The 24,840-nt window shown below is 42.2% G+C and overlaps 1 protein-coding gene across 1 annotated transcript in view; it reads right to left on the reverse strand.

Annotated features, from left to right (window-relative positions):
• Positions 1 to 5,131, reverse strand: part of LOC139203494 (ankyrin-1-like) — a 39,757-nt gene extending 34,626 nt beyond the window's left edge. Inside the window, exon 1 of the mRNA XM_070833276.1 lies at positions 4,958 to 5,131. Within this exon, the coding sequence (XP_070689377.1) occupies positions 4,958 to 4,984 (27 nt within the window). The 5' untranslated portion in view covers positions 4,985 to 5,131. The remainder of the gene's footprint in view (positions 1 to 4,957) is intronic.
• Positions 5,132 to 24,840: the final 19,709 nt, after the last annotated feature.

Raw genomic sequence — 24,840 nt, forward strand, 5'->3', positions numbered from 1 at the left:
AGCGTGTGGTGTGGCGAGATAAGGATGCAGGGGAACCACACCCATTCACTAACTCAGACATAAACAGGTACTGTGCACATGCATAAAGGGGCAGTCTAAAATAGTTCTGTGGAAATTCCTCTGCTAAGTCTTGCTGTACTCCAGTATGAGTTAGATGAATGTGTCTCTCTTTGATTATTCCCATGGAGAGCGGACAAGCTTTGTGCTCTGGGGCTGAACATAAATGAGCGAGCACATTAATCATACTGTTTGGAGCAACAGAAATAATACCAACAGAGACAATAACCTGCTCAGCAGCTCCACGGTTAAAATTAACAAAATCAACACACACTTGTGCAATGATTGTGCAACTGTCCTTAAGCTTAGACGGTGCAAAGCTCCTCATAATGAGGCTCAAAATTACCAAGTAAAATTATTCCCCTATCTCATCACAGAAAATCCTCGGCCCTGACTCCCCTCTCCTCGTCTTTATCTCAGCTCGTCTTTCCTGTTGCCTTCTTCCCCTTCTCTATCTCTCGTTTCTTACGTTCCTCCCTCTCCCCCCCTCGCTTGCCTCCTCTGCTGGCGCTGCAGCAGACAGAATGACATCACCGCCTCGCTGGTGGACTGCAGTGTTGCAAAACTCAATGTATACACGTGTGTGTGTGTCTGTGTATGAGCGAGGAGGCATGTCTGATATCAACATGAACGACCCTGCCACAAAGATCCTCTACAGCGGGCGACTGGACCTGAAGAATCATCATTTTCACAAGAGATCGATTGTGTGTATGTGTGACTCGATTGTGAATGGAATCAGGTTGAACGTATGTGTGTGTAAGAGAGAGGAGGAGAAATAAGACAATGTGAGGCATGAATGGGAAGGCAGCGGTCGAATCTCAGTATCTTACAACTGTGTTGTGATCTAAATGTGAAGATCAGGATTTGAGAACATGCTGTTATGCGTCCACAGCGGGTTTGAAAATGGCTGTTGTAACTTCTGTCTGCTTTCTCTCCATCTGGATGAAATCTTTGTGTAAACTGTTTCCCCTCTGTCTTTGCAGTACTGGCTGTAAGCACAGCGTTTAAGGATTACTTACACACACTGTAATGCTGTATTGCAACCACAAGGAACCTCCTTCAAATATGCTTTTGTTGATCTAATAGCATGTGGAAAACCACCTAATCACTAGAGCTTCAACAGCTCAGCAACACAACATTCATTTAACTCATATCATCTGCAAGAAGACATTTCAGGGAGAATCTTTGTGATTTGAGCAAACACAGCTGCCTACTGTGACTACAAGCCCAAAGAAACGTTGCATTACACATATCTAGATATATTTGATTGTAAGTACTATTACTATTTTCCTATAGATCAAGCAGAATTAAACGATTGCTGCAAGTGGATGGAAAGGCTAAATCAGGGGTTCCAATCATCTTTTTAATTTGTGACCCCTTAAAATGATCAGAGACTAGGCCCTTTATATAGGTTTGAGATATACTGTAAGTACAAGTTGTAAAACAAAAGTGTATTTTGTTTCTCCATCTAATCCCTTTAAACATCTTTTGGCCCAGCTGATTTACTGATTTATAAACGGACCAAGTCTACCTTGTACTTTCAAACAGTCTAGACAGGCTGGTCTATGTCTGAACAAACCTCTTTCGTACAGGAGAGAGAGCCAATGCCATTTTGCTAACGCTGTCAAGAGACAAATCCTGGATCTCTTCTACTGAATGTCAATGGGAGAATCTCTCTGCCAAAGATCCACAGTGATTTTATTTGGATATGGGACCATTACCTGCTTCAGAAAATCTCCGTATTTCTAATAAAATTAACATAAAACACACAATAGTCTCTCTCTCTCTGTCTCTCTCTCTCTCTCTCTCTGTCTGTCTCTCTCTCTCACTTTTTCTCTCCGTCTCACACACACACAAATTTGCAGACGCAGCACCAGGTGCAAATCATAAATATTTTAAGAGCCTGCACAGCTATTTGTACACCCAGCAGAAAGGTGAAAATAAGGTGCATACGTATGTTCAGCATGTCACAAGTCCTGCTTTACTTGCAGTAATTTTGTGAACTTTAAACAACATACATTTTGCAAGCACACCAAACTCTGGATAAAGTCTGCTGTTTTTTTCCCTGCTAAACTCAATATCTTGATGTATTTAAACTAAACTCTGTGATGGGCTGGTTTGTATACATTTTAAGGGAGCACTAAACAGCGGATATGGAAATCACTGCAGAGTGCTTAAACAGCCATTTCATCAGCCTTTTCTGCTGACTTGCATTTGTTCTAGAAATTGATCTTTTCTCTGTGTCCTTTTTTCCCGGGCCTCCATCTCTGCCTTCATCTCTTAGGCTGCTTGAAGAGCCTGAGCGGGCAGCGGGCTGTTTCCGGCTGCAGAGATGTAGTAAATGTAGTCAGTGAGACTGAGACCCGTGGGAGCGTTCAGCTATGGACACATTTACAGGAAGCAAGTGAGCAGGGCACTGGAATGAAGCTGTTACGTTCCCCCACTCAACACTGTCTGTCTGTATGTAAATCTGACTGTCTGTCCGACCATTTGTCTGTCTGCTTCTGTTCCCTGCATGAGGCGAAGCGTCTCGTCCCATTTTTACTATTTACTTTCTCACACTCCCAGCCTCCCCCTCTCTGAATCCCACTGTTTGTCCTTGCCGTACTCATTGATTGTCTCTTTATATCTGGCCCTGCTGCAGCCTCAGCGCTTGAAGATGAGATTGTCATGGTTATTGTGATCTTTTGTGGGGGTGACAAAGAGGTGAAATCCATAGGGAGGAGATAGGGCTTGGAACCTATGGAGGATAGGATCAAGATATGGTAAACATCCTGTGTTTTACTGCACAGTAACACAACAGAAATTATGCAGAATATAACGGTTTGGAGGGACAGAAAAATGTATAATATATAAGAATACAAATTATCAGGCCAGATCAGGCCAGTATCTGAAATCTATAAAACTGTAGTCTAATACTATAAAAATAAACATTCAGACTTCATACAATTCTAAATAAAGTTATAGATAATATAACCGATAGCATATTTGCACTGTTAATTGAGGGATGCTTCAGGATTGCACCTGCAAAAACAGACAGAGAAAACCTAGTGAAAGCAAGAATTTTAAGATCCTGTCCACCATTTTGGAGTGAAATATTACTCCACTATATTTACTCGAATGCCATAGTGACTAGTTACTTTATTAGATTTTACTAACAGAGCATGTGATTAGTTTGTAAAATATATTTTGTTATAGATAAAACTACTCAAAGGTATTATGACATTATAATGCTACTCATGAGTTAATGCATCAGTAATACTAAGCCTATAAAACATATACAGTATACTAATATACTGTAAACTTATAATATAAGGAATATCTGAAAGGGGTCGTTCTGCATGATGAGTAGTTATTTTTCAATACTTAACAGAAGTCTGATACTTTTTTTTTTTTTGCTTTTACAGAAAACTTTGAATGTAGAACTTTTAACAGAGCAACAGAGTATTTTTACACTGCTGGCCTGCTTCTTTTGTTAAATTAACCACTGGCCACTGTTTTCCTTTTGGCCAGCTGGTCTGTTTACTGGCAACTTTCTCTTATTGTTGAGAAGAACTAAAAATGATGAAATACTGCAAAAAGTGAAAACAACAACTACTGACAGCATTGTAACGCTGAGTGCAGTTAATCCTCAGACAGCTAAACTGTAATGCAATAAGCACATTTCTACAAGTTGCATCATCTAAAGTAAAACGTCACAACCTCTTCCTCTGTTACCCCAGGTACACAGTGTGCTTAACAAAACATAAGCACTTATACTCATCCAGGCAGCAGTGCAGGGCCTTGTGAGCGCCCTGTGCTGCCATTACCTCTGCTGGCTCAGTAGATTCAGTAGTCTATAGACTTCATGTATAGTCTTCACACTGAAAGAGTCCCATTAATTGACCCACTAATCAGTTTACTCATCTCTAGTTTACTTACCACAGCTAATCCTGGTTGACATCCTACAATCTGAACATCAAACAGAGGAACAAATGAGGTCAAAAACAAGATTAAGGAGGAAAACAGATCACCGTAGACACCTTCACATATACGCACTTGTACTAATCTTGGATGCACATGCATCACAATTCTCAAAGATACTCAAGCTCCCTCCCATGTTGCTATGGGAGGCTACTTCTAATGAGTTTGATCAGGACAAGTTATGTTTGGGTCTGTAAGCAGTGACTTGCATGTGTTCTTACCACTCCACCCCTTTTTAGAGCTTAAAACACAACATAACATAAACTTAAGTTGATCTGCTTTTCACAAGTGACAAATCACTGTCTTATTAAACAGGACCAAGGTTTACACTGTGCTCTCTTTCTTTCTCTCTCTCTCTGTCTCTCATTTGTCTTTGTCGTTGTCATTGCTACACACGAATGCATATTCAGGAATGAAAACACAAACACGCTGTGAGAGCGGACCCAAGGAGAAGCCTCCAAAACAGTAAAAAGTTCATGTGGACGGACTGAGAGCAAGAATGATACTTAGCAAACAGAAAGCAAATGCAGAGGGGCATGTGCTGAATAAAAAAAAAGAGCTTGAACAAAATGGACAAAGAGTAAATACCAATACGCCGATATTCATGTGTTAGACACAAGGTAAAGATGAAAGAAATGGATTTAAAACTGGGAGCAAAGCCAGTGACAAAAGTATTGGCCCGTTACTGTCTGATATGAAAGGATAAAGAAAAGGAGCATTGGCAGGTGCATTACAGCTGAGAAAATGCATCCAGGGATTTTATAACAATTACATAACATTGCAAAAAAGACAGCAATAAAACAAGTGAGTGATAGAGAAGCGTGCAGACAGAGAGAGAGAATATGAAGAGACAGCGAGAGAGTGGCAGGAAAAGAGACGAAGTGAAAGAGCAGAAGACGAAGAGGAGACGAAGAGCAGCAGAGATGGTGGTACTCACTCCAAAAGTGACGGTCTTGACTGGCATGCCTGTTGGCCCTCCACTCTCTCTTTCTTACGTTTTCTGTTTCTCTCAAACACACAGCTGTCTTTTCTGTTGCCCCCTGCAAATGCTGCGGTACATGGCACGCAGACCCCCGTCCGACGTAAACACGAACACACACACACACACACACGCACATGCACACACGCTCGCACCCAGACACACACACTTGAGTAAGCATGGTGGGTGGAGAGACTGGGGAGGGTGGGGGTTGAGGGGACGGGGGCCCAGGGGTTTATCTCTGGAGGAATGCTGTCTGTATCTAAAGACACACATTTCACACACAGCCAAAAACAAATGGGTACCTCACACTCACACTGTGGGTTTCTTGTCTACATCCGAGCTCTTCTTGGCCACTTTTTTCCTGTTTTCACTAACTTAATTTTTCTAACTACCTCACTTCCTTTACGCCTCAAGCTCCTTTTTTCTGCTTCATCTCCATCTCCTTCTCACCCCTCTGTCCTCCATCACACTCTGTGTTCTGCTCTCCATCTCATCGATCCTCTCCACCTTTCAGGTTTTGTTCCACCACAACTCCCTGTGTCACCCTAACTTTATCCCTCCTTTCTCCTGTCCCTTCTTCCCCACACGTCACGCCCATCTCTGTGTCTCCTGTATGTTTTGTGACAGCCAGACAATTCTTTTTTTTCACGGACCAGGCAGTACCAGAATAGCGTAGAGTTACTGTGAAGAATGGGTGTGTTTTTTTCAGAGTGGGACTGTTTCAGTCTGTGAGGTGACTTACAGTGACAAAGCGCCCGGCGGGGGGGTTGCTGCCACCGCCCCGTGACAATGGGCCAGACACATGGGGTGGGGGGAGCACGGAGGGGCCAGCCTCTCAAAAGGCCCTGCCTCTTTTAATAAAGCGTCCGTCATTCCCTGCTTGAAAAGGCCTCTTTTCTCTACCTCTCCCCTCCTCTCTCCCTCTCCTGGCTAAATGCTGGGAAAAGCACATCGCTGCCAAAACCATGCAGAGAGATAAATGCTTGTAGGAGAGGAGAAGGAGGGGGCAATGTAGAAAGAAGGCTACGCACTACTCAGTGCCACTGGACCGTGACCTGGGCAAAAACATCACGTGGGATGACTCTCCTGTCCAGAGTAGAGTTTGGACAGTGATGAGAGCTTCCTGCCAAAGAATGTGAGGCAGGGGACTGTGGATACTAATGTCCATGAAGACATGACAAATTATCCTGTGGCCCACGAAAAGAGGACTACAACTCTTCCCCTCTGACATAAGCATCCTTTGGCTCAGCCTGCAGAGACAAACTCAACTCATCTGAGGAGGAAAACGATAACTTATCAGGCCTTAATTGATAAGACCTCCTTAAGGTGTGGCAGAATTGAGTGAGTGATGACGGGGGGCTTTCTCTGGAGGTGTTTATCAATTGCCAGTGACTTTAAGTTAATGTACCCATCCGCTCAAAAATGTGTTTTGCTTGTGAATAGGATGTTTGAGCTTCACTGTGCAGAATGATTCATGTGCAGAACTTGAAACTGGGAAGGTGTTTTCACATTCATCTCTCTCCAAGTGTACTTCTCGACTAGTTTGTACTTGTAGTCTAATATACAACTTGTGTGAAGTGTGATGTGGAAACTTGACACCTCTGGTGCACATATACTGGAACAGACTTTTCAGTGACGTAGGGGACAAAGTAGTTAAACTTCTGAAATAAAAATATATTTTTCACAGATTTAGGAGGGAGAAAGAGTAGATGAAATTTTTATGTAAATAGTTTATTAAATAAGTGGAAAAAAAACAATCAGACAAATTATTATTCAAAGCAAATTATTTTCATACATCTTTGTTTGTGGGTATCTTTACATTTTGAAACCTAATAAAGTAAATTGTAACTGATCTAAAACTCATTATTTTCTGGCATTTTTAGGCTTTTTCTTTTTACCTGAGAAGAAATTTGGGCAAGACGAGGAACACGGTGTAAAGAAAGTCATGGGATCTGCATGTGAGACAGGTTGTGCGTCTCTGTGCCACTGTGCAAAGATGCATCCTGGTATAAAATCTCAAACTCTTACAGAGCAGGATGTCAGATTATGAGGCTCTGGGTGGTTGCAGGTCATTGCAAAGCATAGGCCACACTCCGGTTTTGTAACAGGGTTGATTTAGGTTTGGGACAGACGTGCCCTCTGCACCCGGTGTCGAGCCCCTCTTGTTGGCAGGATAAAGGGCTACAGCTGTCCACGTGTGCTGCTTGTGGTGGTTTATTGCCCGTGTCCTGATGTCTCAGAAAACAGAGACTGGAGTTGAAAAGGTGGGGGAGGAATCAACATAAGCACTGATAGTCTGTCAGCTGTCTTTCTTCAACCTGTCACACACTTGGCCCCTGCCTGGCCCCTAATCTCACCATCTCCCACACACTTCCATGCTGCCTAACACCACACAGATGAAACAGGTAAAAATTCCTGGGTTCAGAATATAAACAACAGAACAGAACATAAAAAGAAAATCACTCCATCTCAGAGTTTGCTACAGGTCTGATCCCGAGCGGCAACGCTTCCAGCCTAGCATGATGCTCCAGAGCACCAAATTAACAAAGTCCCTGTGTGGGAAGCCAGATGGGGATCATGTCCATGTTGCCGAGGGGAAGATATGGAGGTAAAACATGGATCTGAACATCATCTAGATGTTAGACAAGGTTCTCGCTACTGGGTGACATATGAATTAAAGAGGGCACATGGCCATCTACACACTCTCCAGGCCAACGGAGGGAGTGGCACCCGAGCAGCATCAGGCACTGTGGCAAGATTAATTTGGAGAAAGAAAGATACACCCAGTACAAAAATGACTGGAAAAGTATTCACATCTATAGCTGTTCTAAAGAGCCGGATTTCCAAAGAAAACAGAATTATAAATTAAAGAAAAATAAACAGTGTCCCTCTGTGAGAGCTTGCATTAGTTCAATTTAGCATAATGGCCCTCTAGTGGCAGCGTGATGCTCTGCAGCATTGGCCTGCAGCAGCTTCAAAGAGAGTATGGGCTGGGTCGGGCTGATTACTGCAGCCCTGGCACAAAACTCACACACACACACACACACACACACACTTTCAACTCCTTATCCTGTGCTTCAGCTCCTCCTCACAAGCCACATTAAGCTCGCCTGGCGTCTGAACTGACAGAGGAGCGGTTTAAGTCTGCATTAACAGCAGTGGGTGTTAAAACTGCCTTTACTCGGCAGACAGATTACATATCACATGTCAGGGCACACGTCCTGGCTCACCTTCCATATATAAATATTATCATGCATACATTACATAAAGACGCCTCAGTAAAGGCACATGCTCCACAACGTGACAAAGCCAGACTGACCTGTGGAAAACAAAAACAGAGTTAGAAATACTCAGACGAGGGAGGAGAGCAGAAAAGATGAAGGCAGTAGAGAAGAATGACAGCAGCAATATGTCAGCGTGGGGGCCAGGCTCCCATTAATCTTCATGAGTGGAGAGGTAGCGATGGGGAAATACAGAGTGAAGATATGCAGGAGGAGAGAGAAAGAGCATCACTGTGGAGAAAATCTGTCCTCACGACACTCCACGTTTCCCTCGCTTATGTGTGTCCAGTATCGGAGCACTCGCCGAGAACACAGACTTCATAATTTAAAGCAAAGGCTCTAACCATCAGTCACAACTGGGCTTGAGTCAGCATAAGACAGGAGCCGAGCAGCCAGACCATAATTCAATCAGTCTGGTTAATAGATGCAGAGCTGAAGTGGCCCAAGTTTTCAGAGTCTATTCAGACCTAATGTACTGTCCTGGAACTACAGGATACAAACTCCTCTAGGACTCGGAGTTCACCTGCCACTGTCAACATGACTTTGCTCAAATGGGCCATAATGTAAATCTAACAGGAATCCTGCTAGAATCTAACTGTCCTTTGAGGAAAAAGTGCAGTGAAAATAAAAAGTCACCGTACAGTTTTACTATCAAAAGTCATCTGTCCGCGACGTCTAATGCTAAAGGCTTACAGAGTATGGGCTCCACCCATTTATTCTCAACCAGCCGTGTTCACGTCTTGCATTTCACCATTTCACTGGCAATCCTAACATCACATACCTGTCGAATTCAGTGGCTGAAGTTGGTAAAAGTGATGGTGGTAGCAATATTGGAAACATTTTCCAGCACAGCAACAGTGAGGGTAGGGCTTACTCACATTTACTTTGCATCGCATTATTCAGCAAATCCCACATCAGTGGTGAAACTGGAGGAATTCTTGATTGATCACTGACATCTTTGTCAAATGAGGAGACAAGAACAAAGTCCCTTCTTTTTTAATCTAAAAGGAGATTGATTTTAAGAAGGTGAAAAATCTTGTGCTATTAGACTTGATTACAGACTTGATTAAAACCAAACTAATGCTGGGTTTTTGAAGGTGATATTGATATTTGCCACATACTAGATGGGTGACCTTGCACAGCACCCTATGGGTTCTTTGCCTCTCGTTTTAAATCTAAAGTCTAAATGTCAGCTTACAGTATGTCGTACAGTACAGTGGCATTTCCTTTTGTTTTGTTTCGGCTTGCCAGACATATTTCTCACCATATAGGGCGGAAATTGTAAGTTAACAGGCCGGGAAAGAAAAGGCGAAAGCAGAGATGGATGGAAAGAGCGAGATTTACACTCCACAGCGGAGAGAAGGGAGGACGTCTTGTGCACGGTGGCAACTGGGATGATAAATAAATGTGCCTGGGGAGCTTCACTGAATGTGCGGCTGGGTTGAAATGTGTGTACAGTATCTTCCGCCACAGTCTTGTTGACAGTATGATGGCATCTTCATCTGCACAGCTTTGCTGAGTCAGACCCTGATTTCTCTCTCACACCCCTCCCCCCTCTCTCTCACACGCACCTTCCATCATCATGTTATCTACACTGAAGCAGCACAGTGGCTGCCTGCAGCAAAAAGGACCCATTCTGACTTCAAAGTATGGACGGCTCTTAATTAACAAATAAATAGATATTTGATGTATCTACCATGCTGCTTTCCACTTGAACAGTTAATATCTGCTGCCTCAGGGGCCAGATGCTGAGCTGCCTGGTGCATCTGAGATTGACATGTTAATAAATATTAAATATAAGCAATTAAGGGAGATGCACTCATCAGTCAGGGCAAGGGCAGTCAAAAGAGAGATTATAAAACTGAAGTCATTACTCCACTGCCTCCGTCTGCCTACTTAAAACTGACTCACACACACATACACACACTCATACACAATCAAACACAAACTAATAAATACTCATGTACACACCAACACACGCATTCACCTACATTGCAGTACATGCAGGTGTATAACACACACGCTCACTCACACTCAACACACACACACACATATGTAGCTCGCAGCAACCCTCCATATGCAGACAGTCCAGGCAGCAGTATACTCAAACTGAACAAGGCCGTGTAACTCGCCGTCCGACCATGTGAGGGGCAAAGCTGTTTAAAAACAATGGCGCGAGAAGCTGGTCGTCATAGTGAGACGCCTAATACGAATTCATGTCAAGGTGGGCCTTAAACATTTAGATGTTATATTCTAAAAAATCATGCAGCATGATAATCTAAATCTGTAAATTTAGATGTCACTGCATTGTTTCCATCACATTTTACTTCATCTAAACTCTTACTTCCTGGTTGTGATGGGCTGTGCTCTAATCCAGTATGGGATCTCCAGTCACTCTACAGTACATTACATTACAGTGATAATAGCTGCATCACAGGCCACTGGTATTAACCAGCCAACACCCTTTGGTGGTGGGCAGCATAAAAATAAAATACTATGATGTCATATTAAAGGTGCTTAAATGTTCTGGGTTTTTTTCTTGCTTTGTTCTGGAAGCAAGAGAACACTCGATATTAACTTTGAAATTATAAAGTAAAAGCACAGTTTAGCTGTTAGTAGGTTATTCCCATCGTAAAACGAACAATGCCTATGATCAAATTTAGACATAAAAATATTTCCCTCTTCTGGTTTGTGTGAAAAACCAGCCACGCGTCTCTTTCCACGAAACACTGAACCGATCTGTCCTGGCCGTCGTTCACATTTTTCTGTTTTCATCACTGCTAATGAGGACAGAGTAGCGGAAGGAATGTCAGTAAATTTGAGGGGAACTTGGAGCTGTGTGCGTTTTGACACCGACTGCATATACACCTAAATAAACTGAGAAAGTGGGCATGAAAGATTGTCATTCACAGAGGAGTTTCCTACAGCGTTCAGACTTTCCGACCAGCACTTCTTTTGGAGTATACGTCCACCTTCACCATGCACTCTGCGCATTCACCTAAAACACATGCACATGCACGCATGCATGCACATTGATTGTCAATCAGTCTCTCTCTCTCTCTCTCTCTCTCTCTCTCTCTCTCTGTCTTTTTGTGAGTAAAAATACATAAAAACTCAAACTCTGACTAAAAAAGAAAAAACAAATGACCTTTAAAAGGTCAGCCAAAGTAAAGAAAGTGTAAAAAAGTGGATGAAGGAACACAAGTCACAAACTAAACAGTTACAAAGCTGAATTGATCAAAATGAAATGCATTAGAAGTGTAAAATAAATTGTGAGTAAGGTGGAGTTAAAGAAAGATCACAGGGGGAAAAAAGATAAAAGCGTTAATCAGATTTTGAAAACTGAAGAAATCTAGACGTCGCTTCCTTGAAACCCCTTGTGCGTAACAGGCTAAACATTGAGTGGGAAGTTCAATGAATCCTCACATTGCTTTGAGGCAAAATAAAAACATTTCTGCTTACTTTTAACAAATAATAACCATGTTTCATGACACATTGACCAATGTGTGTGATCAGAGCATCACATTTTTCATTTCAGCCTTTTCTTGTTGTGGGCTCATGTGTACTGGTGTACAATGTCTGGGACCAGAATATATAAGTTTGCAGTACTTTGTTCTTCTTTTACTGTTTATAGAGAATATTCTGTCGCCAGCGGTGCTTCGTGAATTGTTATTAAATTTGGAAATTTTACACTTTTAAAGATGAAATAGCTTTTAAGAATTTTCAACCTAGTACAGTGAACCTGGTCTGTAGGTGTGGCCTTTTTCCATTTGCAAAGCCATTTAGCTTATAGTTATATGGGATGGCTCCATCGAAAGTATTCTTTGTAGGCCAGATTGTTCCCGTGAGGCTCCTCACTGTTGCAGAAAGCCAGAAAAGATCACTTCTTAATGGGTCAGCAAGACGAGGAGAATCCTGCTCTCCTGTCTTCTTCCTAAAGTTGGTATCTGGCCAACTGAGGCATTATTACACGACTTCTGCAGTTTCGTACAATAGCAGTAAAGCCCCCTCTACCTTTAATCTGAATTCTGTGAAGCTGATATCAATAACCCTGGGACAAAAATGAGAGTTACAATATTTGAATACGCCACGGCCTTTCACATGTAAATTAAACTCTGCCCCCCTAGCCGAAACAAATTACAGCCAACTGCTGGTGGCTGGACATGAATGGGCTTCCTAATGTAGTCTGCATCTACAGTGGGCCGGGGAGCAGCTGGAAGAGAAAAACTGAGACGGGGGAGAATTTATGTGACAGTGCAGAGTGTGACAGTTTGCTTTTTTTTCATATTGAGTCTGCCATGCAGCCGTACTGTGACGAATGGGGCTTGGCTCCCTGAGCATCTGTCTCCAAGGACTCACTGAGGGGTAATTAGAGCGGTGGGATGATAAGGGATATTCTCCAGGCCCACTAACTATTAATGGTGGCAGAGGGGACGGGGCCTTTACACAGACCTCTGACATCTCACAAATTCTGCCTTACAGGATGGGGCGGGGTGGGACTGGGCGTTTGATGAAGTGTTAGATTTTGGTGTAAATTAAATCAGCCCTCAGGGAAAGAGTCATGGTTTGTGAGACCAGTTTGCTGAGAGCTTTACATCACCAAGCTGCTGACTGGCCAATCTGCATTAATCTAAATACTTTTGGACTTCCCAGCACTGACAGCTCACAACAATAAAATTAAGCAGGATTGAATTGTGGTCCATTACTTCTTGGGTTTTATTTTCCTTACTTCTGCCATCGTTCTATTGGTTATGATGAGATTGTTTTCAACACATTTATTGATGAGATCTCTAAACACAGCAATTTTGTTAAAACTCGGTCCAACCTGGTTGCAAACACAAGCAGTCAGACAGGCGGGATGTAAACAAACCCTAGATTGGTCAAATTTATTTAAGTGAAAATGATTACCCAACAAATCTGTTATATATTAACTGGATACCAGTAATTTGACCATAAGCCAAAAAAGCTTTTCTGTTCCTGGTTCTGTTCCTTGGCTCAGCTCCATAGACTTTACATTGGTGTGACACCACATAATTCAAGAAAAGCACTTTTTATGCTCTGCGAAAGGTTTTACAAATAAAAAACTTCATGGATAAAATTGATAACTGACTCTGTCACAGTTGGTATCCTCCTGTCAGTTTTACAGATGTCTTTTTACAATGGTGGCCTATGGGGAAAATGCTTTTTGGACCACAGGAGATTGTTGCAGTTCTTTGAGACAAATTGGCAACAAGACCGACTGCCGTCATTGTATCAAGCTCTCTTTATACATTCAAGCAGTTTACATACCAACGTCTTGGTTCAGCTTTGACCTACTGTAATTGCTGTAGTTGTGATTTGTCCACACTCATTTTTCCTGCACAGTGACTGAGTTTACGGCCGCAGTCACCTATTAGTCACCAATTATGAGGTCTAGATAATTAGGCTAAACGCTGGCTTGTTTACAATCAGTACCATCCTCTGACCACTTGTGTTTGTTTACCAGTTGTACCAACTTTTATCAGTATCACTGTATCGTTCAGATCTCATTAATTAGTTTGGTGAGCACAGTGTTCTCTGAGATACTGAACCAATGGCTGGAGCTACAAAAAATAAAAGTGCTACAGTAAAACTGTAGTTTCCCTTTAAGATGCGGACTGAGGCAGAAAAGGTTAGACGTTGAAGGCTGCGGGCAGACAGGGGCACTATCACTCTGGGAATAAACACTGGCTGAGGATGCAGGCACCCTGTTGCAGGGATTTGGTTTATGCTGCTGTTGTTTTCCACTGCTGTGCTGGCTACGGGCCAGTGAGGGGGACTGGGCTCTTCAGGGCAATCTGTCACTGCGACTCTGTCTACTCTCTCTCTGTCTCTTTACTCTAAGAGATACAAGGTGTTTGTATGCTTCTGCTCCCATTCAGCAATTACCACGCTCCCTCTGTATTCTATATTCTACTCCCTGTCCACACTTGTCATTTATTTTGTTTGCAAAACCATCGGTGGGTCCTACTCGCTTAGTCTTTAGTTCTGACAGGATATAGGCTAGTCCTAACAGACAGATTAAGACACACTAAAGACAAAACATCATCTTTCACTCATTCACACAAAAGGTAAAGGATAAGTCAAAAGAAAAAGGAAAAATACAATTGCCCAATGCACACGCATTCAAGAGCATCACCGAGGGAAAGACAATACTCCATATTGTTGTGTGTTGGGCCAATGGCCACAGGAAACTGTGAATGATAGTGGTTTACATACTTATCCACTTGCCTTATATGTGTTATCTTCATTCTGTGTTAAATGTGTTCACCACATCTCTTTTTAGCAATTTGGTTTTATATTTCTGCACTTCCAAATGGTTGGCTTTGTCAGCTGTAAAGGTTAAGTCAATGATGCTCCAGTTTTTGGGAGCAATATGGAGATCGGGAGAGAGGGTTTAGGAATTTGACATGAGAGTAAAAGGGGGGAGCGAGGATTAGAGGGGAAATCATCATGGGCAAGAGTCGTCTGGAACAAGTTTCCCAGCAGCCTTATTGCACTTAGATAATCTCTCCTCCACCGAGTGGAGATGGACTCAAGATCATCTATCAGATAGGTGCAATAAAACCTTTGGCAAACGTATCCCTGACTGTTTAAACAGATAAAACCAGAAAGAGCACAGGCACAGCACATGACAAACAGTGACATAGGAAATACACAGCCACAATACACAAACACGACACTGACACATCAAAGGCACGGGCGAAGGCAGACACAACCACAACATCTACACATCATCTACACATAGACAGACTGAAGCACAGACGGAGACACAGACGAACATTCAAATCAAATCTAATCTAATACACAGACTAATGCCATGCACAGAAAGACGCAAATAAAGCATGCACACAAACACACTGATAAGAATAAAGAAGTTGATCCCAAAAACACACACAAATCCCTCACAAACTTCCTGTTTCCTTCTCTCTCTCTCTCTCTCTCTCTCTCACAACCACAACACCTTGATTTAATCCTAAACACGAACACAGTGGTACAAATGACACAAGCATATTTTATAAACCAGAAGAACCCACAGGAAAAATACTTGGACTGTTGTCTATTATCACTACTATGAACTTGTGTTGTGTGAAGTACTTTGTGTAGAAGCATACGCAGACGTGCTAAAACATGTATCAAGTCGATAGGAAATATATCTAATCTATATTTTGCCCGTGGACTCTTGCCATGTAATATGCTCTGCTTGAGAACATTAATTTCAGAGAAATCACAGACACTGATATAGATGTTAATATAGATACAAATACACACTCACGTTATATCTAAAAATGTGAAACTCAAAGAAAAAAGAAAAACGCAAAAGAAAAACAACCACCAAATGAAAAATTAGTTAGTACAACACGTCAAGCAAGGACAGGAACAAAGAAAAAGCTCCAGCCTGATCCCACGACACCTGACTGAATCAGCTCACAGCACAACAGCAACACTAGAAATTCAAAGGAACCAGAACTACAATACCATAAGCAACACACAACAAAAACAAGAGAGATAAAGATAAAAACAACAACAGCAGAGCAACAATAGTGACACAAACTTTAAGTGACAGATACAAGATGGTCATAAATACAGAATATATATATATATATATATACACATATAGATATATAGAAATAGGAAAAGCCAGATATACGTGTTGCAGATATTTACTTCATCATCATAGTGCCATACTCCTTGGCCATCCGGCATCTCAGAGCTCACACTACTGTCCTGATCGATTAGCCAGCGATGCACGGCGTGGGCCTAAAAGAACATACGACATAAAGACAGAGCCCAGTTAATCGCAACAGGGAGAAGCAGGGAGATGGAGAGACAGGAAAGAGGAGAGAAGAGAGAGACGGGGAGGGGAGAGCGGACGGAAAACAATGGCAAGGAGATGAGAGAGATTCAAAGAGGAACAGGTGAACATTATATTGAGACACAGGTAGAAAACAAGGTGGGGGAGGGAGGGAGAGGAGGAAGAGAGCAGGAAGAGGAACCACCCCGCCCCACCCAGCCCTTCCCTCCCGAAAAAAAAAAAAAAAAAAAAAAAAACTCTCCCTGTGGGAAACAGGTCAGGTTAGGATGAGTGGTGTGAGTGTGAAAGCACGATGTGGCACGACACGAGGACATCACACATACAGTGGTGAGCGCTGGGCAACGCCGCACTGATGGCGATGGAGGAGGATCTGGTGTTGATGGGTTGTGGCTCACAGATGGATCAGCTGTATCGCTGTGGAAAGCTGCGACCTACACACCGGAGTGAGTCGGGGGTTCCTTCACGTCGGGCTTGTGCAAGTGGCATCTGGACATAAAATGTAGTGTACTTACCCACAATTCACATTTAGAAGTGTGCAACCACATTTGTGTAGTACAGAACACACCACATAAAGTATCTTTACACAACACAGAGGGAAACAAAATCATACAGTATGGCCGAGTCTGGCCTCTGACTGAGATACACAGACAAACAGTGTACATACTAGTATATTTCAGCATTGTCTTACAGCAAGAAACTCTCTTCATAATATGTCTGCAGATGGCCAGTATGGTGTAAAGAACAGGAAAGGTTGAAACAAGAGTAATTTATACAAAAAAGTCTGTGAGCTCCAGACTTTAACCCAATACCACTTGTTGTCTCCCCCCCCAGAAAGGCACCAAGACGGACCGCTCCCCTCAGTGAATCAGACAGACGATAAAACAGACAGTCAATCTCCTAAATGTCTTCCTCCAGACAGACAGATAGACGGCTGCAGATCAAATCTGCTCACACTCCCTCTGTTAAGATTCAGATCAAACACACACTGTAGCCAGCTCTAGCCCCGGTCACCCTGAAACACACACACACACACACACACACACACACACACAAACCCCATCTGTTACTCTTGACTGTTGTCGTGTCAGCACCAAAAACAACCAAACGCAGCTCCTTTTGTGACGCTCGCTGCCCCTGTGCGGCAGAAATACTTGTCAAGATTTGCACTGGGGTGAAATCGCAGAGTCTACGGATTAATTACTCTGTCATGGCTGCTTCTGCACATTTATTATTTACTTTACGCCAGCAGTTTTACACTACTTGTGTAGTGTTTTTAAGATGCAGTCATGCGGGCTGTCATAGCGTGACAGTGCACAACAACATTCACTTTAGACTGAAGGGCCATTTAGCACACAGACTGTTGATTGAAGGAAAAACACAGAACATGACGAAACAAACTGAGGATATCACGTGTGGGCACTTACACTCAACTGTCCACACTTATGAGAACCTACTACAGGCCTAACGTTATGGTAGGGACAACATGTCTCAGAACTGGCTTGTGAGACATGTTTTCTGAAAATGTCCTGGAAGGTATTAATTCGGTTGTTCTCAAGAAAGTTTTCCATAGTTATCTGACTGTCCGACAAGCAGTTCTGATGGAGAATACTGGCTCCTTTTAAACTTTAATCTAAGGTAATACTAAACCCAATTTGAATTTAAACCACAAACAAGTCCTAACCTCCTGATTATAATTGTAACTAAACCAAATCCCAACTGAAAAACAATGTTTTAAAAAGATGTGAGGACAGACAAAATACCCTCTTCCTTGGGGATTTTCTATGCATGTGAGGACATTTGATCCCCATAAGGGCAGAGATACAAGACCCACACACACACACACACACACACACACAAAGAGGGAGCAGGACCTTCTGTGTCAGGAGGTGGGTCTGCGAAGACAGATGCATTAGCTACATAGCAGGGAAGTAGAGGACGACACACAGAAACAGACGGAGTCACCTCAAGGGTACAGTGAATCAGAGGGTGACAGCAGAGGCCAAAGCCTCTGTTAGGACACCCGAAAATAGACAAAACAAGCAGGGGGGGGGACTACGATGTACAACCAGAAAGCAATGTATGTGTGCGACATTTGATCCTATTTTTAACTTTCTAAGCATGAATGTGCACTTTGCATGACCTTCATCTGTGAGAAATGTTTGCAGTAACACTGCTCAGTAACACTGCTCAGTAACACTGCTCAGTAACACTGCTCAGTAACACTGCTCAGTAACACTGCTCAGTAACACTGCCTGTGCATGCGGCTGCTGAGGAGTTTGTGTGTGTGTGTGTGTGTGTGTGACACACACAGGGGCGTCATCCGTAGAGTTTGTGGTAAATTACAGAGCGTGTCAGCTTAAAAGAATAATTGGATTAAGTAGCAGACGGCTAGTGATGACAGCGAGAGAGGAGTGAAGGGGGTGAGGAAGGGCAGGGGGGGGCAGAGGGGGAGAGAGGTGATGATAAGACTACCAGGCCATTTGCCACGGAGCCTCTGGGAGCCTCAGGGCAGCAAACAGACACGCAGGGGGAACTCAAACCGTTACACTGTAGATTAGAGGGATAAAGGGATAACACTCGTAGTCTCCGGACAACTAACTAGCAGCCTCTTGACATTTGGTTTTGCTTTATATCAAACTCCAAGACAAGCATAAGACAACCAGTATGAGTCTTGTACTGCCGAAAGAGAAAAAGGACACATCATTTTGTCTCTTCTTGCTTTATGTGCTTTTAAACCCTCCTGATGGCCTTTGGAATAAGGCCACTGTGGAGGATGTTACCTCTCCCAATTTGCAGCTTATCCTTCACATTGTCAGCTGTTGAGGCAGAGCTGAAGATGAAACCGAGTGCAAGAGTCAAAAGACAGAGGAGCGCAAGCCAGAGGAAGGCCTGTATTAAAGGAAGAGGAGTGTGAGAGAGAGAAGTGGGAGAATGAGATTAGAGAGTAATACAGTGGGAAAGAGGCGCTGATGGAACGACACATAACAAGGCTTCATTAATGCTTCATTTGTCACAAGCATGGTTTGTTGTATGTTGATACAGAGGATCTGATGTGCTTTTCTTATGCATGTAAAGAGGCAAAAATGTGACATTAAAAGACGTACCATATTTACACCCAGCTAGGTTGCCTGCTTTTTCTATGTGACAGCCAAAAACAATCAAACGTGTCAATGAAACCAAAATACTGTATATCACTGCTATATGACAAGAAAACACATTTTCTGCTCTTTTTCTTCATCAGAAAACTGTTGCATCTATATGAAGTCCTAGAGTACAGCTGCCCAACACGATTTCATCTTCACAACACACGCTGTTATACTCACAGTCAACAAAGCCCAATGCGGCTCAATACAATAGATATGCAACAATAAATATGCACGAATAAAGCAGCACAATACAAAGGCAGCCCACAACAATATCACATAAAAACACACCACGGATGTCCAGATAAATTAGCCTTCTTTCGGTGACCCATACTAAGACAGGCTCACTTTACAATATGTAAAGCTGCTTGTTACAGTGCCACCATCTGGCAAATTGAGAGAGATTTGAAATCATTAAAATATGAATCAAATGTTTTGCACATTTTGTGCAGTCTGATGATGGGTTAAGCAATCAGTGTGAACCCCAAGCTCTGTTATTATGTTTTAAATCTTCACATGATTCACGTGACCTGTAGAGCAAAAAATACATTGGTGACATTTGCAACATAGCATGGGTCCTCTCTCCACTCAGCAGAGGTGAAACAACAAGTTTACTAGTCAGGAAATCCAGAGATTCATGATTTTTGAATACAAATTAAGTATCAAAAAATATGAACATGATCTACGAAGAAAACAAAAAAGTTAAGTGGCTTGAATTAATACTTAAAGTTTTTGGCTTTACAATCATCTCTAAAAAGTATTTTCATTACTGTTACCGAGACAAGGCCAGAGACTTGGAATAATGCCATTAACAACGATAATCGTGGCAGGGTTGATCTTATTTGATACATAACTGGTTGAGCTGCTGGGTTTCTAAACTGACGGACTGTGTGTACTGAGTTTTCATTAGAATAAGCGCTCCACAGGGAGAGAACAGCTCCGGGCTGCTCAATGGACCTGCACCACCTGAATAACTCACACTCCCTCTGCAACAACAACAAGCTACAGAGGAGCTGTGATACACACATGACAGTAGCATTAAGAACCAAGCACCTTCTTCAAGACACCTATTCATCAGTCCACTTTGTTTCAGTCCTGCAGTGCATCAGCTTCTTCGTCCACCTTCCCGTCCATTATCCTCAAGTGCAGGAACATCAAGTAATCAAGCTCTAATGCCATGAGTCAAAGAAGGCCAACGCCTGGCTCGCTCCTGGTGAAAGGCTGACACAGTATCTAAACTAAATGGACCCCTACTAAATTATTCAACTCCTGAGAAAAAAAAAAATCAAGTGCAGTTATAACAAGACAGCATCATCACTGAGGTGCTGAGCAGTAAAGAGCACTTCCCGTAAGAATCCCGTAAGGCACCTGATTAATCTCGTCTCCAGTTCTTATTTCAACACGATTTAACACATCACACTGATGTGATAAACTAGGAAGGTGGTTAAAGAGGAGAAACTGGTTGACTCTAAGTGGACAGCGCACATAAGCTACATGAATGTGGTGTCTGTTAGCTAAACAGGAGCTGAGTACATTAAAGCACCAACCAGGAGAGGTTAAGCAGGTATAGAATCTATATAATATCGCTGGTTATTGTTGTTGTACAATATATCATACTAGTGCTGACTCGAAAAGGCCTCTTTTATAACATGGGCACGTTGCCATGATAACTACACTGCATATCTAACCTGATCTAGAACAGGTCATGTTCAGAGTTTTGGATTTAAATTGGTAAATACTAATAATTCTTTCCGCCCTTTGACTGATTCTTTTCCTGACAATATTCTTTCTGAGTGATATAGATTCTCAGCGAAGGCAACACGTTACATATGATAACTTGTTGAGCCCTACGTTAGTGATGCAACCGAACTATTTACAGCAGTGCAAACCGTACGCTTTTCTCTCGAGCCAGCTAACTCAAAGAGGGCTTGGCTTTGTCGAACTTGCTTCAGGTGAGCACCTAACATTGTGTTTATATCGACAGCAACATTTGGCCAGTCCTGAAGGCACTGAAGTTTGGTATCAAGCCCTGACAGCACTTTACAGTACTTGACCTACATATATGTAAAGACAAAAGCTCAAACCTAACTGAAAGTTGAAACTGAAAGTTGAAGACTTATTGCCAAAAGTCAGTCATTCATCAACTTCCACACATATCAAGATATATGGACTCATGGCGTATGCTACAAAACCCCTGGTTTACGTTTCACTATTCTTAGGGAACAACTTAACACTTGCATGGAAGAAATACTTTGCTGCATTATAGAAAAAGACATCCTGTGCTTCTCCCAAAAAACAAATGAATAAATCATCACTGCTTTAATCATTTGAAATGGGTGAGAGGCCTCGCATGTAAGCAGGTGTAAATGAGTGCAGATAGAGAAGGGGAGATTTCCAAAGTGAGAGAGAGTTAAGAGACGACAGAGTGAGAATGAGCAGGAGAGCTCTGCAGATCTCAGCCTGATAAATAATGCATGGCAGAGAGCTGCCAGCTCTGTGCCCAGCAGCAACCAGCCTGTGCTCCATCAGCAGAGGAGAGGTGGTTTCTGGAGGGGCACAGGTGGAACCACCAGGTGGGATGAAAGAGAAGGATGGTGCAGTCACCTCCACCTATCACCTCTACGCTCCTTTTTTCTCTGTCTAACTCTCCATCTGGGCTCACGTTCACCTGTTCATTACACGCTTGGGCATGAGCGTGTGAAGAGTCATCCTCTTCATCCTTTACTGTCCAGTCTGCCTCCGTCTGTGTACAACCTGCAGTTCCTTAGGAGTATGGATGCCTAGAAGGCACACAGGGATTCTATAAAAAATTGGTTAAAACTATGTCAGAGATGTGTTGATTCATCTTGAAGGACTTTCTTTAGGCTGTTTGTAGTGTTTTTAAGCAGCAGCTATAATCAGTATTTTTATATTAACCCCATCACAAGAGGTCATACTGACAAATCCACTGAGAAATAAAGTCAACATCTCAGTTTTTGCAAAAATCCAGGAAAAATAATCACAGGCAGACGCTCAACAAAACTGACTGAAAACCACTTCCCTGCACGTCACTACGGCCTCAAGAATCACAATAATTGTCCACCCTGTCCGATTCCTCCTGGTCCCACCCTCTGCTCTGAGCCTGTCGAGGTCAAAGGTCATTATAGCAGAAAGATTAACATCACAGCACACAGAGAACACAGCGCTTTGATGTTCTCTGCAGTGGAGAGAAAGTACAACCTCTTCTGATCTTCAGCTCTGTTTGTACCTTTTTTTGTCTTCCTCAGAGAGTACTTATCTGTGGAATTGTCAAGGCGGAGAGAGTGGAGGAGTCTGTTTTAACAGAGTGACCTTTAGAGAGCCTACAGACACCAGTACACTTCAACATTTTTAGCTGAACCTTTCAGCATCAGTAATCTGGTGTCATCTTTTGTTTCTTCTCTTTAGCAGTAAACATTCATAAAAAACAGAAACACTATTTGATTATTTGATTGCCATTGCACTTGCATTAAAAGTTGGCGATGCACAGTGTTTACTGTAGTTGGAGCACTCTGAAGTTGAACTGTGACATGTGAACAATGTTTTCATGTTTTGTGGGAACTCCTGAGAGTTGTGACGTTTGGACTAAAGCTTTAAAAAGAAATAAGAGATGAAAATGGACATTATAAGGCCAGTATTCTTCTTTATGTGTTTTATCAATGACATTTAGTTGCACCCACTGCCCCTCCCTCCTGTTTTTCTGCTCTTTCCATTGAAAACCGTCGTTTTTCCATCCCAGACTATTTTTATCCAACATTTCATTACCATAATAAAACACATGCATGAAAAAAAGATAAACTCAAAGAGACAGCGCAGCCAAAAACCTGGATTTGGGAGGCTTATTTTCATCTTTCTTTCTTGTCTTCTATTCTTTTATGTTGCTCTTTTCTTTTCGCTCAGAGAAATGGAAAGAGACATGCCTTTTCTTTCAGCCTGTGCCTCATTATGGTGCTTTTCAGGTCTGCTCTTTTGTATGGGGCCAGCCCAGAGCCATGCACAGGCATAGCGGAGGAGCCGGTGGATTACCCAGACTCACGTCAACACTTTGACAGAACCACCAACAACTCCAGCAAACGCCCCTGCCAAGTGTAGCATGAACGTTACATGCTTTAATAAGTGTAGCCAAAGAGCCATGCCAGGACTAAACCAACAGGAACAGCTGCTGTACCGCAGACATCAGTGTGAACAATACATCTAGGTCTCTAAACCAGGGCACGGCTATCATGGTACCGGACAGAATGCATTGCTGTCCACTGATAATCAGCATGCAGTTTGCTGTCTAGCCGCACAGAGCATCACGTCTCAAACTGAACGTCAAAAAGATTAGATGTAATGAGGTGACAGTAATTTTTTTGTCGCTGAAAAGCCCGAGGTTATCGTCTGCTTTTAAAATGAAACACAACATGTGGCGTCTCTTAGCTTAACATTTGGCCTGTGATAATACACTCCCAAACAATACAGGTTATACAAGGTCCTGTTTGAGATAACCTGATCCAAACAGCATAAATACATCTGCTGAGGTCAAACTGCACATTAATTCAAAGGTTAAAAATATGTTCTTAAATGTAAAGTTACCGACTAAAAGGAAGATAGTATTATCATAATATTATATTACATAATTATTATAATAAATTATTACCAACCATCATTCTAACACATGATCTCAGTTACAATACAAGCTATCTTTACATCCTTAATTTGGCATTTCTTTAAAGCAAAGAGAGGTAATCACTGGCGTCATCTATTCTTAATGTTTACAATAGATCGAATGCTTATGTGAAATGTTTCCCTCATCTCTACGAAAACGTGTAGCTTAATTCTGTTAATCAGTGTTTTGGTTTATATAATTTTTTCATTGAGCTTGTTTCCATCCTCAGCAGGCATCCGACACTTGTGACTTGCTGGTGAACACAGTGAAGAATTTAACTGGGAAGGAGACATATATTTCCCCAAAATTGAGATAAAAGGAGAGCGGTTGGTCTCACATTCGTCAGGTGGACATAAACACAAATTAATGCAAATGCTGCTCCACGTATAATGGTTGTGTAATTATGCAACCTCTTGCACGTTTGTCAAATCAACATTAGGACGTGATAAAACATGTAGTGCTCGTCTTCTTCAGAATTAACACTGTCTGGTGATATTTTTCCATCTGGACATAATTCTGGACAAGTAAGTCGGCTAACTTGTTTTCTTTTTTCAAAGTTTAGTTAGGTTCTTTGTTTCATTTGTTTGCACATGCGGGTGTGGCTCCCTCAACTATGGCTACATTTTTCTTTTAATCTGTTTTGAAGAGATGAAAAAGACGATGTTGAAAATTAAAATAAAGCTAACTAAAATAAAACTACACAAAAAAAGATTAAACAAAAAATCATACTAGGCTATTAATGTTATCAACATTTGAATAAACAGCTGGTTTTCTCCTGCCTCTGTGATAACAGGGTTCACTGGTTTCTGGCAGCTGAAGCAAATGTATATACGTACAGACATACATGCACACACATGCCTGTGTGTTAGGTTTTCTGTGTATATTTCTGTGTGCACTTGGTCATGTGCACATGC

This window comes from Pempheris klunzingeri, chromosome 7, assembly GCF_042242105.1.
Source record: "Pempheris klunzingeri isolate RE-2024b chromosome 7, fPemKlu1.hap1, whole genome shotgun sequence".
NCBI lineage: Eukaryota > Metazoa > Chordata > Actinopteri > Acropomatiformes > Pempheridae > Pempheris > Pempheris klunzingeri.